The sequence below is a fragment of the Anopheles ziemanni genome, chromosome X, assembly GCF_943734765.1.
Source record: "Anopheles ziemanni chromosome X, idAnoZiCoDA_A2_x.2, whole genome shotgun sequence".
NCBI lineage: Eukaryota > Metazoa > Arthropoda > Insecta > Diptera > Culicidae > Anopheles > Anopheles ziemanni.
The window spans coordinates 1950904-1965164 of NC_080707.1; the positions used below are offsets into that span (position 1 = coordinate 1950904).

The 14261-nt window shown below is 45.7% G+C and overlaps 3 protein-coding genes across 3 annotated transcripts; 2 read left to right on the plus strand and 1 right to left on the minus strand.

The window, feature by feature from the left end:
• Positions 1 to 3967, minus strand: LOC131290488 (mucin-5AC). Its single transcript, XM_058319637.1, has 6 exons — positions 3708 to 3967; positions 3400 to 3636; positions 2626 to 3096; positions 2219 to 2327; positions 2007 to 2153; positions 1 to 1675 (listed from the first exon to the last, which is right to left on the minus strand). The coding sequence occupies exons 2-6, from the start codon at positions 3509 to 3511 to the stop codon at positions 373 to 375; spliced, it is 2142 nt and encodes a 713-aa protein (XP_058175620.1). The 5' UTR covers positions 3512 to 3636; positions 3708 to 3967; the 3' UTR covers positions 1 to 372.
• A 782-nt stretch (positions 3968 to 4749) lies between these two features.
• On the plus strand, positions 4750 to 7442 carry LOC131291414 (ATP synthase lipid-binding protein, mitochondrial). The gene is made up of 4 exons (XM_058320621.1): positions 4750 to 4866; positions 5499 to 5589; positions 5843 to 6047; positions 6189 to 7442. Exons 2-4 carry the CDS (start codon positions 5542 to 5544, stop codon positions 6350 to 6352), a joined length of 417 nt encoding a protein of 138 aa, XP_058176604.1. The 5' UTR covers positions 4750 to 4866; positions 5499 to 5541; the 3' UTR covers positions 6353 to 7442.
• A 1088-nt stretch (positions 7443 to 8530) lies between these two features.
• Positions 8531 to 12394, plus strand: LOC131290489 (eukaryotic translation initiation factor 4B-like). The gene is made up of 5 exons (XM_058319638.1): positions 8531 to 8617; positions 9788 to 11230; positions 11590 to 11680; positions 11929 to 12085; positions 12182 to 12394. The coding sequence occupies exons 1-5, from the start codon at positions 8602 to 8604 to the stop codon at positions 12236 to 12238; spliced, it is 1764 nt and encodes a 587-aa protein (XP_058175621.1). The 5' UTR covers positions 8531 to 8601; the 3' UTR covers positions 12239 to 12394.
• Positions 12395 to 14261: the final 1867 nt, after the last annotated feature.

The window sequence follows — 14261 nt, forward strand, 5'->3', positions numbered from 1 at the left end:
AAAACGTAAACTATTGTTTACGCCAAATATATATATACAGTGAGTGCCTCCGTGCAACAGAGAAGTTCTGATTAAGAAGTAAGATTAATTAAACTTTGAACGAAAGTAACAAAATGATAAAATTTAAAACGAAAAAACACTTGTCTGTCACTACCAGGATGCGCCAACACGAGTGAGCGATTGCCGATTTGGAGTTGCATGTGTGCATATGGGGGCCGAAGTTATTCGCAAGTGGTTATTCATGGTGAAAGCCTATAAACTACTAGTAGACACAGGTACCCTCCACTCCCCACGCCCACGCACACCCTTCTGCTCGCTCTTTCTCCCGCGAGCCAGTCAATACTTTCGCAGCAATAAATTCTTAAGTATCGGTTACGTCTCTTCGGCATACAGCTGACTAGTTGCGGTTGACGCCGATAGCACAACCGCATTGTTATTACTGGTACTGGTAGTGGTGACGGTGGAGTTGGTGTTGTTCATCTCACCGCAGCCTCCGATGGAGGAGACGACCAGGGCAATCCCAACTGGCTCCCCGTTCTGCGCGACGCCGCTGGTGGGGGTGGTGGCGATGGCGGAAGCGGAGGCGACACTGACGACCGTTGTCGATGCCGACGTACCACCACCGCCCGTCGCGTTTCCACCTACGCTAACATTTAAGGCTGGCATCACGACGGTGGTGGTCGAAGCAGGTGGAAGGGGCGAGGCTTGCACGGCGGCGGGTGTGGATGCACCGCCAGCGGCGGCCAGCAGCTGCTGCCCATTCTCGGGGCTGATGTTGGTGGCGAGCAGCTTGGGCGAGGTGGCCGGTGTTAGTATGCCCAAACTGTCGTACTTGATGCTCACCGGTGACGAGATGGGCGTGGAGGACGCGAAGCATCCACCCGAGGTCACACCGTGGCCCGTTGGTATCGGCGAAATCATCAGCGTCGCTGCTGCCGTGGTCGTTGCCGTTCGCTTCGTGGCGTTGGTGAAACCGGATTGCGCGGCAGGCGTCAGCGTGGCCAGGGTCGGTGTGGCGGGTGTCGGAGGCGGTGGTGGTGTGATCGTCCGTTGTGACGCGTTCTGACTAGATGTGTTCGGTACGCTGCTGGAAAGATGGAGAAAGCTTCGGGTGCCGCTTGGGAAAGTGCTGCTGATAGTACGCATCGTACTCCCGTTGGTGATGGGGCTGGAGTTCAGGGTGCTGATGCCGGAAGTACTACTGCTCAGGGTCGACTGTTCCTGGAGTTGGTCCTGCTCGATGGATGGACTTGTTCCAATACCGGATGTTTCGGTGGAAGTGAAGTCAAGGGTGTAAGAACCTTCCCAGCTGGATGTTGGGATGCTTACGGTGTTAGTGCTCTGGGTCGAGCCGGAGCTAATGCTGGAAATACTGGCACGCGATTGACTCGAAACTGCCGCTACCGGCAGGGGCAATGGAATTGTCTCGAATGCAGCCACCGAACCATCGGTCTCGGATGCCGATGCACTTGGTCCGGTTGTTACTGCCGACCCATTGGACTGCTGCACTGCAGCGATCGAGCCTGAGCTGGTGGAAACGTTACCTGAAACGTTGTTACCAGCGGTGGCAGCATTTGTCCAGCCGGGACCATGCGACAGCATGTTGTGGATCTTGAGACGTTGATTAGTTTTGTAGCTCTTTCCGCAGAAGCACTTGAAACCTTTGCGAACCCGGCTGGAAGGGCAGGCGAGAATGAGAACGAGCAGAGTGTTTGTTATTAATGGATGAGAATCATACAGGTGATACATAAACGAGGAAAACTATGATACAATAAAAAAAAAACTACGGCGTATGCCTAATTAGCATGAAAAGGAAAAAGTCGATTAAAATAACCGTTGAAAAAACTTTCTCTTGCTAAACCATTCTATGGAATCATCTATGATGGAAGATCGCTACATTTTAATACAAGTACAAACATAAATAAAACATCGTAAATGAAATCAACAAAACCAAATGAATCAACCGTGTACTGTAATCATTGATTAATAAAAAAAATCATACGTACTTTCCGTCCTTTTTATGCCCATTTTTGGAATGGTACTTGATACCATTCACGTTCTTGTACCGCTTCTTACAGCCAGGTACCGGGCACGCGAACGGTTTCTCATTGGATGAATTAGAGCCGTTTCCGGTGCCGGACGCCGAGTGTCGTCTGCAAAACACAGATGCAATGTTATAACGAAGAAGTGATGACAGAGAGCTATGCCCTGCACCTACCTGCTACCATAGCGCATTATAAACTCCGAGCTGAACTCCTCCGTCGTCCACGAGTCATTACTGTCTTCCGATTCGGAGACCATCATATCATCGTCATCCAATTCACTACCTATATGGGTAATAATCAGTACAAGAAACTACCATGAGATCGGTGTATCAAACGTATAAAGCGGATCCTCGATAATGTTAGCCCGATTAAAAGAAACTGTACGAAAACAATTATCCAACGATCGTGCCATATTTAACGCTACTCAAGCTTCTCCATGAAAGGTTTAAAATAGACTGATTTATTTACTAGCTAAATATCTTGCAATTGATCAGCCATACAAAGCTTGAGAATCCAGTGTCAGTGAATCGGTTCTAATGCGAGTGTTACGCTGAACTACTAGTTATATAATGTTACGTACCTGTTGGTGTTGTGCTCCGGTTGGACGACGAGATGCTGTAGCTGTGATGTTTAATGGCGATTTTGCGCTTGAGATCTGCTGTGCCTGTCGGTTGATTGAGGGAATTTTTGGATACCTCGGACAGCGTACCACCATTGCCGCCCAGGCCGTTCTGTTCCGCGGTTCCGTTCGTGGCTGCACCACTGTGGTTGACACCATTGACGGCGCCGCTCGTTGCGGTAGAGTTTGCAGCTGCATCAGTGGGTTGATTGTTGGCATTTCCACCGGACACTGTCATCGTCACCCCATGCGCTGCTGACCCCCAAACCGCCGCAACGCCGGTTTTGCACCGGTGCAACGTATCAGCACCGTTAACGGCACCGGATGCACCGCTGGCTGCTGGTGCAACACTGTCATACTGCGGATTGTAAGGCAGAATGCAGCTGAGCGGAAGACATGCTGGCTGTGCCCGTTCTAGGAGTGGTATATAGTCTGTACAATGGAAATTAATACAAGTTGAAATAGTTGTTATCACATGAAAGTACAAGGCAGTGCCGCCAGACTAGCTGCGACACGATGAAGTCATAAAATGGCGAGAAAAAATGACATTTTAACAATCAAAAGCTATGGATCACAAATAGCGCATATGCCTTGTGAATTGAACAAGATAGCCACCGACTTCCAATTGCAACCGGAAACTGGCTGACTTTCTTCTAGCACCCCCTTGACCGACATGTTCTTACATGGTTCACAGTCGATTTGTTTTCACCCAGTATATGATATCGACCTACTCACCTATTATGTGTGTGTCTTCTATGTGATGTATTAATGCATCCAGGCTTTGGAATTCTAGAGCACAACCATTAAACTTGCATATATTCTGTAGCAGAGCCATGTTTATATGCATGTAGAGGGGATGCAGGTTGCACTGTGCAATTCTAGTTTAAGCCCAAGATGGAGACTTTACGAAGATACTGTTTTTCCTATGTGTGTCCATGTAAATCGCCACTTTTACGTATTCGTCGAAGTTCACTGTTGTTTATAAAAAGAAATTATGTAATCATTAGGCAACTATGGGCGAATCGTTTTAGTACAAATGTTACCATATTTCCACCGAGAGCACCCATACACACGGAGGGTGCTTATGGTATGCTTTCGGGGCAGAAATGTACGAGGATGGCAAGATGTCTATTTTATATGATACAGCAAAACATTGGCTCTAGAAGTAAAGCTTTATTTGCCGACTACAACTTCAGCAGGCTTCGATTCACTACCTATTGCTATTGCTCCAGTCCGCTAGCACAATTTGCTAGCTCGATATTATCACATATTTTGTGGTTTTTTTGCTCCTGGGGCTATAGGAAATTTTACACAAGTGCTCCAATATGAACTCCTCTGCAATATGTAGCGAATATGTAGCGTAACATGATGGCGCACGGCACAAACACCACCCCAGTATCAAAATGAGGGGTTTATACCTCCAGCCCTGTAGCTTCACTGCTTTAAACGAGTAAAAATTGAAATAGCCGTTTTCGGCATCGAAAAATAAGAACCAAATGTAGAATAGTGTCCAACCAACCTTTATGATACATAGCATATTAAATATTTACGCTAAATAGCATTCCTTATAGCTCGGACCTCCCAAGACCAGGGGTTCAGCTTATTTCGAAGGTACCGAAAAAGCAATTTGTGGAGCTTTTTACTACGTTTGAAATGAACTTTACCAATGTTTTTTGTTGTGCTTATATTGTATAATATAAGTTAATGTTACTGAAACTTGTATATCCTTTAATCGAATGCCTTGCATGGTTTGTACCATTTATTGAATCATGTGCTGAACAAGAAACATGATGTTTGGGACAGAGCTTAAATATATCTGATCTGCAAAAATTCAATTTAAATAATGACTCGTTCAGATGGCTTATAATAACCCAAAACTTGACTGAAACATTATATAAGTTAAAATAAAATAGCAAGCAGATGTGAATTACCTTTTCTCAGCCAATCCTATTGGAGGAATGTCAAAATGCATCGTACGTCTAATTTGCCGCAAGACAGTATAACCGGTGCTAGCTCCATCTGGTGGCAAACGTTGGGCGCACCACTTCCGCTTCAAAGGCACAGCTGTATGCGGTACTCTGCGCAAATGCACCGAGATACCACGAACACAGCTACAGATTTTCCGCCCCAGGAAGGTTCGAGGCAACGAAAATTTTGTACAACGTTCACTGTTCTTCGATAAGTTGTCGACCGCGTTTTGAAGTGAGTAGAGCTCCCGGACTTGGAACAAATTTCCTCACCCCTGATAGATAGGCTACTTCTTAGAACCGAACTTAGGTTTCCTCTGTCCTTCTAAGTGTCGAAACAGAAAGTGTAGCATACGCGGTGTTTTTATATAAAAGTTTCCCTCAACTCAATCAGCAATCAAACCACACCGCAGTAGCCGGTAGTTCGAACTCCATTTCACCGGGCGCTGTCGGCCATATTTTATTTTAACCATCCAGTTGCACAATCGGCTTTATCAGTCGCAAGTTCTTTATATAATCGTAGAAGCAACGACAGTAAAGTAACTTAAAGTTTACCAATGTGATCTTAATCTAGTAGTTTTTCACAGCAAGTCTTTTTTACTCCGATCGATCGATAGAGGCAGTGCGAATATAGGCGGAAGAAAGATCTCTTACGTAACTGGTTGTGGTGCACAGTGCTAGGAGACTAGACATATTTTCACCTACCGGGTCATACGAAGAACAGGCCTGCTTACGACAACCAATTGTTAGCGTCCACCTTCTTTGAAGCTAGTACGAATCTACTTGTACAGCTTTGAAGGAGTTTATTGGCCCTGTGAGCAATAGTGTGAATATACATTTTAACTTTGAAATTGCTTGTTTCTCTAGGTCCTTCAGGTACCAGTAAAACTCAACAACCCAAAACATCATCATGTTCGTCTCGTCGGCTGCCCGCATTGCCCCAGTTGCCCGAAGCCTGGTAAGTGAGGATTTGAAAAATTAAAATCGTTCATTGCCGACTCAATTCACACACCATCGTTACATAACGAACGTAAACGTGAACATAGTGTTTTTAAGGTTACGTAACTTAAACATCTCCCGGTGTTTCGGTTGATAATAATTGTTCTAGTGCATCATCAGCGAAGTTCAATTATGTTACATCCAATACAAGAATGCCTGTAGAGAACAACAGTCGAACCCAGTTATTTTACCCGCTTCAATCTTTTCCGTAGGTCCTGAATGGAACCAAGGCGTACATCCGACCGATCAGCAGCGCCATCATCTCCCAGAGCCAGACGCTCGCCGCCCAAAACACAGCTCCAGTAGCTCTGTTGCCACAGGTCCGGTCATTCCAGACTACCCCGGTCACCCGTGACATCGATTCTGCTGCCAAGTTCATCGGAGCCGGCGCAGCTACCGTTGGTGTTGCCGGATCTGGTAAGTAGCCGTTTAGTTTCGTTTCGTTCGTTTCTAAGTCAAAAAAGCCCGGACTTCCTTATGATCACTACCTCCGAGGCAAAATTGTTCGTTTGTACGCTTGTATTGCATTTTTCCATTTAAATTTTCTCTCCCCCAAAGGTGCCGGAATCGGAACAGTATTCGGATCCCTGATCATCGGTTACGCAAGAAACCCATCTCTGAAGCAGCAGCTGTTCTCCTACGCTATCTTGGGTTTCGCCCTGTCTGAAGCCATGGGTCTGTTCTGTCTTATGATGGCTTTCCTGCTGCTCTTCGCCTTCTAAACTTCTTATCCCCTAAACAACACAAATGGGACGAGAAACCCGGTAATTTAACATCTAAGAGCAAAACAAACAACAAACTAAAAGTAATGTCAAGAGAGAGAGAAAATTGCAACCACTTCTAAGAAAAATAATAACGAACGTGTTAACACTTTAGCCACCCCTATACACCTTTTAATCGTATCGATTCAATAGTTCGGAATACAAGGCGGAAAAGTTTTAAGTCGATCGTCCGATTTTATACGAGGCGTGTAAGAAAAAATCATGAAAAAGTGCACAGGTTAGATCAGGCTTGCGATATACTAGTATTATACATTGCGAATGAATTATGTCACCCGCGAAGGGAAAATCTAGTACGGTGTGCAGTGAAATATTGATCTGCTGAATGCGGATAATAAATGTTTGGAAAAGGAGGTTAATTCTAATCCAAAAGTTAACTCTAAGGGCTACAACATTTACACGTGATCGAGAGATGTGAAGCTTCATCGCCGTTGAATTCGATATAAGAAGAACTACTAAGAGGATCTATAGGAGTAACAATTTGAAGCACATCGAGAGGTGAAAAACATCAACCTTCTGTAACAAAACGAAAAGAACAAACGAGACATGAAACGAACATCCTGTTTCGGTCGATGGTAGCTGTTGTTTCTAAAACACATACTATACGACCCAAGCAATCTGAAGGATCTCTCAACAAGGATTTTGATAGGCAAGGGCAGTCACCAGGGAAAGAAGCAAGTCCATGTAGTAACGAATGCGCGCGCTAGCGTCCTTGGCGACTACTATTCGATAGCCTCATACGGGCGGTTTCGACCATGTTAGGTGCATTTTTGGGAGGATTTGCACGTGACAACGACACCGGATCGTTAGCGGAAAAGAAAATCGGCTGTGTAGTTGCGCAATACTGTTTCCCGCTGCCAACTGCATGGTCCTCTTTCTTCCCTGGGTTATTTCAAAATCAGTTTCAAACACAAACATCTTTTTTTTTGCATTGCAGAAAAAGTGTAAATCCTAAGGTGCAAGCTTAGGAAGCAGCGAGAATGGTGTTCCATCAACGTAATAAAGATTGAGATAGTTACTGGTACAAAACTGAAGAAAATAATTGACTTATGTTACTGCGTGTTTGGAGTACTTGTTGTTTCCGAATATATTTTAAAGTTTTACGCCATTGAGTTTGTCGTATGGTAAGTATTTTGCTAAGTTTGCCCCTTTTCGGTATGATAATATGATTCGGATATGATTATTTGCTTGGAAGCCCACTAACAAATTATGGATCACGCAACTCACTATTCTGTTCTCGTCGCATTAGCTTTGGTAAAACCTAGCACTGTATTTCTGAATGAAGAAACTAACAAATGTAATGACTGTAAGTTCTGCCGAAATATTTGTGAATTCATCTAGCTTTATTACTGTAACAATGTTGTGCATAATTCGCTATAATATGATTGATATTTATTTTTATTCATTCATTATTGCTAGCGCGAAAGTAGATGGAGGATGGAGGGTGCTATGCATTAACATCGAATTCCTACCGATAGAAATGAAGAAAATTAGCTCCCAAAGCCTGGTGCATGAATGAAAAAATAAGTTACGCGATCATGTAATCATGAATCCTTGCACCTTGAGTCACGCTTTTTATTCACACGGACAATGTCATCGTGCGTAAAAATACGTTTTCTCCGATTCCATTCCATTCTAGGAGCTTTAAAAATGGTGCCGATCGCCATGCACTGCTGCACCGGTACAAATCATATGATCCACTTGTCAATTTCTGCTGCATGGTTAAGACTTTTTGAAAATATCAAGTTTAGTTAATATTATAATTATAATCTCACAATTCGTTAGGGTTCGGGTTAATAGCTAATTTATGTACGGAAACTTGAAGCAAAAATGTATTTCATAAAGTAGAACTGCAAACTGTTTGAAGTTTCATACATCTCTATAAACCTTGGTTTGCAACATGAGCACATTTACGTTTACGTTTCATGCAGGTCTTGGCTTCGAATGCATTCATATTTGTTAAGCACTTAAAGAAAGAGTTAATTTAATTAATTGATTAATTAATTAATTAATTGTTGAAGAAAGAAAACATGTTTGTATATAATTTTTGCTACATAGGCATTATTTGCTACTTGTGTCACGTAGGCAGATTCGGAGCTGTCACAGTTGACAGCTGTCAAACGGCCTTTGTTCATGCGATGAATGGCTAGCTCGACCTTTCATTATCGCTGCACGAAACAAGGCAGTCAAACATGGCTACGGTATCAGGTAAAAAGTGTAATTTAATGAATCTCGTACACGCATTTCGATCGCCATCGTCGCGTAAAACCGCGTGTGAAGTATCGTTTGTGTTTGCGTACGGTTTTAAGTCGATTGCTGCTCGCTGCGTATAAAAGTGATGGGCGAGCAAGCCGAGGGTGGCCGTAGGAATTCTCCGTTCGCTTAGCAATTGTACCGCGTGGCTCGATGGCCAAATAATATGAAATTGTGATCTTTTTTCATCGCCAATGGTTGGCTCCAGTCGCGTTTTACGGGGTGGCGTAAGGTTTTGTCGCGAACGAACGAACGAAATAGTGGACACCTGTTACGATTTCCAAGCGGGGTCGAGTGATGAATACCTGAAAGGTGGCGGTGCGAATATGGAGGACGCATTCCCGACCAATCTAAACTGGTCGCCTGCAGTTGGCCTGCATTGGGTGTGTGAAGTGCGCGCGCTGCAGATGCGAGGACACGGAAAGGCTATGTTCGCACGCATATGCACAGTAATTTCGTTCCCGCATCGGTAGGCCGCAACTGGCACTCGTTTATGGATGTAATTTTGCATAACACGAGCGTATGTTTGCTGCTAACATGGCTATATGCTCGCATATTGGGCCATACATACAAATCTTTCGTGCAGGTGGTCATTAGAAGTGTTTTAAACAAATTTAACCTACCTCTCAGTGCAGTAGGTACAATTTTTCTTCAATCAACCGAAAGCGAAGCAGCGCTAGTAGTGCGTGATTTGACCTAATCTAGAAATCGGCCACGGCCACGGTCTCTTCACAATGTTCAGTTTGAAGTATGTGTGTCAAACTGACGTAAAGAAATAATGTTATGTGACGAATGGAAACAAAATGGAAACGGGAAGCAATGGAAGTGCGTTCCTAGTACAAAAATACAGTTAATCGTACCGTTTCACTTGCCTCGAACTCATCGTGCACAATCCTCCGGTGCAGTCGATGATAGACGACCTAATAGGATGGATTCGTTCAAGCAGTAGGCGGGAAAACATGACTAGCACATTTTCTACACACACCCGTGATCCGTCGCTAAGTTTAATGACTCCGAATTTCAATGCGATGGCGTACAGCTAATTTGCTCGTTTTTCCCTGCCTCTTAATTTAGCACCTCCGACCTACAGAAGCATTTAACACATGTGGTATTTATTTTCTCCAGGCAAAAAAGGGAAGAAGGTCAAAAAGACCAACAAGCTGTCGCTGGGAGAGTTCCTTACCGATGGAAATACGGCCGTGCTGAATCAGGTGCAGATCTCTGTGCCGGTCAAGCTGAGCGACTGGGGCGAGGATGGTGAGGACGATGACGACGACCGCGGTGTGCGCACGCAGGTTATCGCGCTGCCGACGGCGCCCCGCGCCACCCGCATCCTGAACGATGACTCCATACCGCAGCACCCACCGTTCTCCATATACGTGTCGAACTTGCCTTATGACATCAATGAGGAGGACCTCTATGAAATATTTGCCGATCAGGAGATCGTGGCGATGTCGCTGCCGCGCGACGACGGTGACTCGCGCCGGCTGCGCGGGTTCGGCAACATCGAGTTTGCCACGCGAGACGACCTCATCGAGGTGCTGGCGATGCCGGAGCCGATGGTGCGCAACCGTCGCATCCGCATCGGCCCGTACAACGAGAACGATACCAAGCGGCGCAACAACCGCTATGACAACTTTTCCTCATCCGACAGAGACGGCGATCGGCCGTCTTCCGGAAACTGGCGCGATCGCCCAGACCGTGGCAGTGGCGGCGGGGGTGATCGTGACGGAGGTGGCATGCGCCGCAGCGGTTACAACAGTGGCGGCGGCGGCGGCGGCTACAATCGCGACCGGGAGGATCGATCGGGTGATTCGTCCGGTGGTGGCGGAAACTGGCGTACCGATAATCGGCCCCCGCTGCCGCCACCGCTCTCGCCCGGTGCCAACCGTCGTAACTACGACCGAGACAGAGGATCCGGCGATGGTGGATTCCGTCGTCAGCCGGAGTCACGCATGACACGCCCGCGCGAACCCGAGGTGCCGATGGAGCGTCCGAAGCTGGTGCTGCAACCCCGCACACTCCCACTGCCCGAGCTGCCGAAGCCGCGGCCTGAATCGGACGATGACTCGAAGAGCGAAGCTGGCTCCGGGGATGGCAGCGGCGATTCGATGCCGTCGCCGCCAAGGCCACGCCCGACGCCGGTGCCTGCGGCAAAGGTGTTCGGCGACGCAAAGCCGGTCGATACGGCCGCGCGCGAGCGCGAAATCGAGGAGCGGTTGCGGGAGAAGGAGCGGCTCGAGCGCGAGGAGCGCCAGCGTAAGAAGGAGGCCGAAGCGCTGGCCGCTGCAGCCGCTCGGGAGTCCGAGGACGCAGCCAAGGCTGGTGTGGAGGGAGCGGATAAGGAAAACATTGACACGGACAAGGAGAACAACGCCAGCAAGCACAAAGGTGATGACGCGGCTGAGGAGGTGGTGAACTGGCGAGTGCGCAAACCCGACGACGAAACTAACAAAGGTAATAAAGCACCTCACGCGCACGCTGACGTCGACAAACGACTGCCTCAGCTGCCCGCGGCAAAATCTAGTAACACCAGTGGTGGAAAGTATCTTAGTAACCGACGTACGGGTAGGTATATGCTACCAGCAGCTCGCATTCACTGAGTACAGGACCGCGTGGCGTGCTTTATCGAAGCCCCCCAACCGGACAGACGGCGTGACACGGCTACTCCTGTGCTGTCCTGTACACAGACCATTGTGTCGCTTTGTTGCGCGTTTGCCACATGTCCTAGTTTCATTTCGCTCCATAGACTGTGCGCAGCAACGTTTGGCGCACCCCGCGGTTCCATGTTTTCTTCCTTATTTACTTCGATTCCAGCTGAACACTGACCTGCTTGTTTGCTTAACTCCATCTTCGTTTGACTACTTCCCTCTTTTTGGGTTTTCTTTATTCTAACATTTTTTTTTAAAATTTACTTTACTCTTTAGAGGACCGCAGGACAGACAATCAGCAGAACAACCGGGGTACGAATCCCCCAGTCCAGAGAAACGGTGTTCCCACCGGCCGAGATTATCCGCGGTAAGTGAAATGTCGCCTTATCATACATTCGCACTGATTGCTCAGTAACCTATTTACATGAAAATGGTTTTCGAATATTGCTATTTGGCATTTTTTATAAAATTTTCATCTACTCTGGCCGATTGAATATTGAAATGGACAACATTTTGGAGCGCTTCTGAATCGTTACACTTTCTGAATTCTGAATAAAAACACAGCTGCAAGGGATGTATGGAATAAAATATGTTGCTATCCATCTCTGGTTTCAGTGACCGCGACACTCGCGATCGCGCTCCCCTCCCTCCTCCATCACGCGATGGGGTTCGAGCCGGAGACAACAAGGATCGGCCAGCAAAACCATCACAAGAAAAAGACCCGAAACTACTAGAAGAACGTATGCCCAAGTTTCAGGAGCCCACAGGACCGGTACGTTCCGTACATTACTGACTGTTGTGGATTGAACTATTTCGCTCGAAAAAGCCAAACCAATCCGTACGCTAACCATTTTAAATTTCGCCACAGAACTTGTCGATGAAGAACACCTTCGATGGACTCTCAGCCGATGAGATAGACGACTGAGAGAATAACAAAACCACCCTGATCACCACCACCACCACCAACACCACCACCACCACCACCAGCTGACCTTCGGCGGATGAGCTCGTTGTTAGTTAAAAGAAGGCATATAAAAAGCACTAATTACAATTCATCTTCGAAGGGAATCGGATCTGCGTGTACGCGTCACTGCGTTGACTGCGCCCTGGAACAATGCGAAGCTTGCGTTGCGGCATTGTGCTCGTCTTTTTTTTTGTTTTGTTTAAAACCTATAGAAATAGTAAGGGAAAAGAAAGTATCAAAGTACTAGCAAAAAAGAAATAATCTTATAAACCACTAAGGAAACAGGAAAAAGAAATGCTGAATGAAATGATCATAAAATGCTTTGTAAAGTAAAGTAAAAAAAAAAACAACCACACAACAATAATAAACGTCGGGACTTCTCCAAAAAACCCCCGGGGAGGACAAAGACTGAAGGGAATATGGTGTTGCCGAAGGTCGAAGTACGTTTTTTGCATCATCCGCAAAAGTAAATTTAACTAGAAGGGAAGGTATAGTAGTACGCCTTACAGGATACAGCAGCTAATGCGTCTTTAGCGTAGAGTAACGAAATTGGTAGGGAATATATGAATACTTTCACCACTTCCCGGCGAACATTCCTCGAAAGACGGGGTAAAGCAAAACCCTCTTTAGAGCAACGAAATGCCTCCCCTTTCTCTATCTTCAAGTGACAAGTGCAGACAAGGTAACGGAATGTATGGCAAAGCTACTGAGAAGTTCTCTTTTTTTTTTGCTTTTGCGTTAATTTGATATTTGATGGATCTACACAAGGAACGCTTATTTTACGATTTGCTGCTACAGTACAGAGCCTTCATAGCGTGGGGTCGAATTAGCTAGAAAACTGCATAGGATAGAACGAACAACATGCTCCTATGCAATTTTTACTTTGAAGTGTCTATGCTTTAGGTAGTACCCAGGATAGAACCGATGAAACAGTCATATGTGCCCCTTTGTTTTTTTCTCCTATCCCAGGTTGGACTGTACTATAATCGGCTAGGAAAATCTTCTTGTCACGTTTTTTGCGCATTTTATGTTAGTAAAACAACCTATCCATTATCTAGCCAAGTTAACCTGTTTCAATTATAATCGGAATGTAATTTTTGGTGTTTATTTAACGTAAAATATAAAAAGTTTGAAATAAACACAACGATCGTAACGGGATGGTTTTCTTTTATTTTATTTTTTATTTTCAGTGGTTTGCAAGCAGCCCGGTGTAGACATTCCAGGATATATCTCTACGATACTAGGACCATATGAGATGTGGAACGGCAAGTGCGAATGATCTTCGATATGGATGATGAATCACCGACGTTGATTTCGAAAAATGCCGACTAATCCGCATCGCAAAACTTGACTTTTCCATCTGCCATTCACGGCAGTAACGTGTTGTCAACGCGTTTTGCGGGTTGGTGGCTGAGAAATCTTTGCGATTCAAAATGTCCGCTTACTCCGTGGGGTAGTGCTTAATGTAAGAAACCACGTGTTGGGACGATTTTAGATAAACGGAAAGACATAATTGCTGGTAAGCAGATCATTTCTATTCTATTTCACTATCAATGGGTGGAGAATATGTGCATGCATTTGTTAAGTAAATTAATTTATAAATCTATAGATGAACTAATGATGGTATAACCTTTCATAGCCAATAATGTCTTCAAGAGTGAATCGATCGGTACGCCAACGTAGGGAAAATCAATCAAATTGAAGCTTCTTCCGGTTGATAGTAAAACGAATTGCATACCACCATTGATTTCACGTAATTTTGTGATTTAGTAGTATGCCAACGGTTTCTTTTTGACGATTTTAAACGATGCGGTACTAGCGTGCTGTCAAATGGCGTCAGCTCTCAGACAGTCGAAAAGACCGGACCAATCGGAACGCACAATGACGTACGGCCGTGTGCGGCTGGCCAATCAGATCGCTTGAATGTTGCACAACGAAAATAGGTTCTTCCAACATCACATCTGGCCTGGGTTTGCCCCGGTCC

Coding starts and splice junctions, on each gene's coding strand:
- LOC131290488 (XM_058319637.1), bottom strand. CDS start 3,511: ATGCATATAAACATGGCTCTGCTACAGAATATATGCAAGTTTAATGGT. Junction 3,097..3,399: donor AGAAGACACACACATAATAG/GTGAGTAGGTCG, acceptor TCCATTGTACAG/ACTATATACCACTCCTAGAA. Junction 1,676..2,006: donor GGGCATAAAAAGGACGGAAA/GTACGTATGATT, acceptor CTGCCCTTCCAG/CCGGGTTCGCAAAGGTTTCA.
- LOC131291414 (XM_058320621.1), top strand. CDS start 5,542: ATGTTCGTCTCGTCGGCTGCCCGCATTGCCCCAGTTGCCCGAAGCCTG. Junction 5,590..5,842: donor CCCCAGTTGCCCGAAGCCTG/GTAAGTGAGGAT, acceptor TCTTTTCCGTAG/GTCCTGAATGGAACCAAGGC. Junction 6,048..6,188: donor CGTTGGTGTTGCCGGATCTG/GTAAGTAGCCGT, acceptor TCTCCCCCAAAG/GTGCCGGAATCGGAACAGTA.
- LOC131290489 (XM_058319638.1), top strand. Junction 11,231..11,589: donor TCTTAGTAACCGACGTACGG/GTAGGTATATGC, acceptor TTTACTCTTTAG/AGGACCGCAGGACAGACAAT. Junction 11,681..11,928: donor ACCGGCCGAGATTATCCGCG/GTAAGTGAAATG, acceptor CTCTGGTTTCAG/TGACCGCGACACTCGCGATC.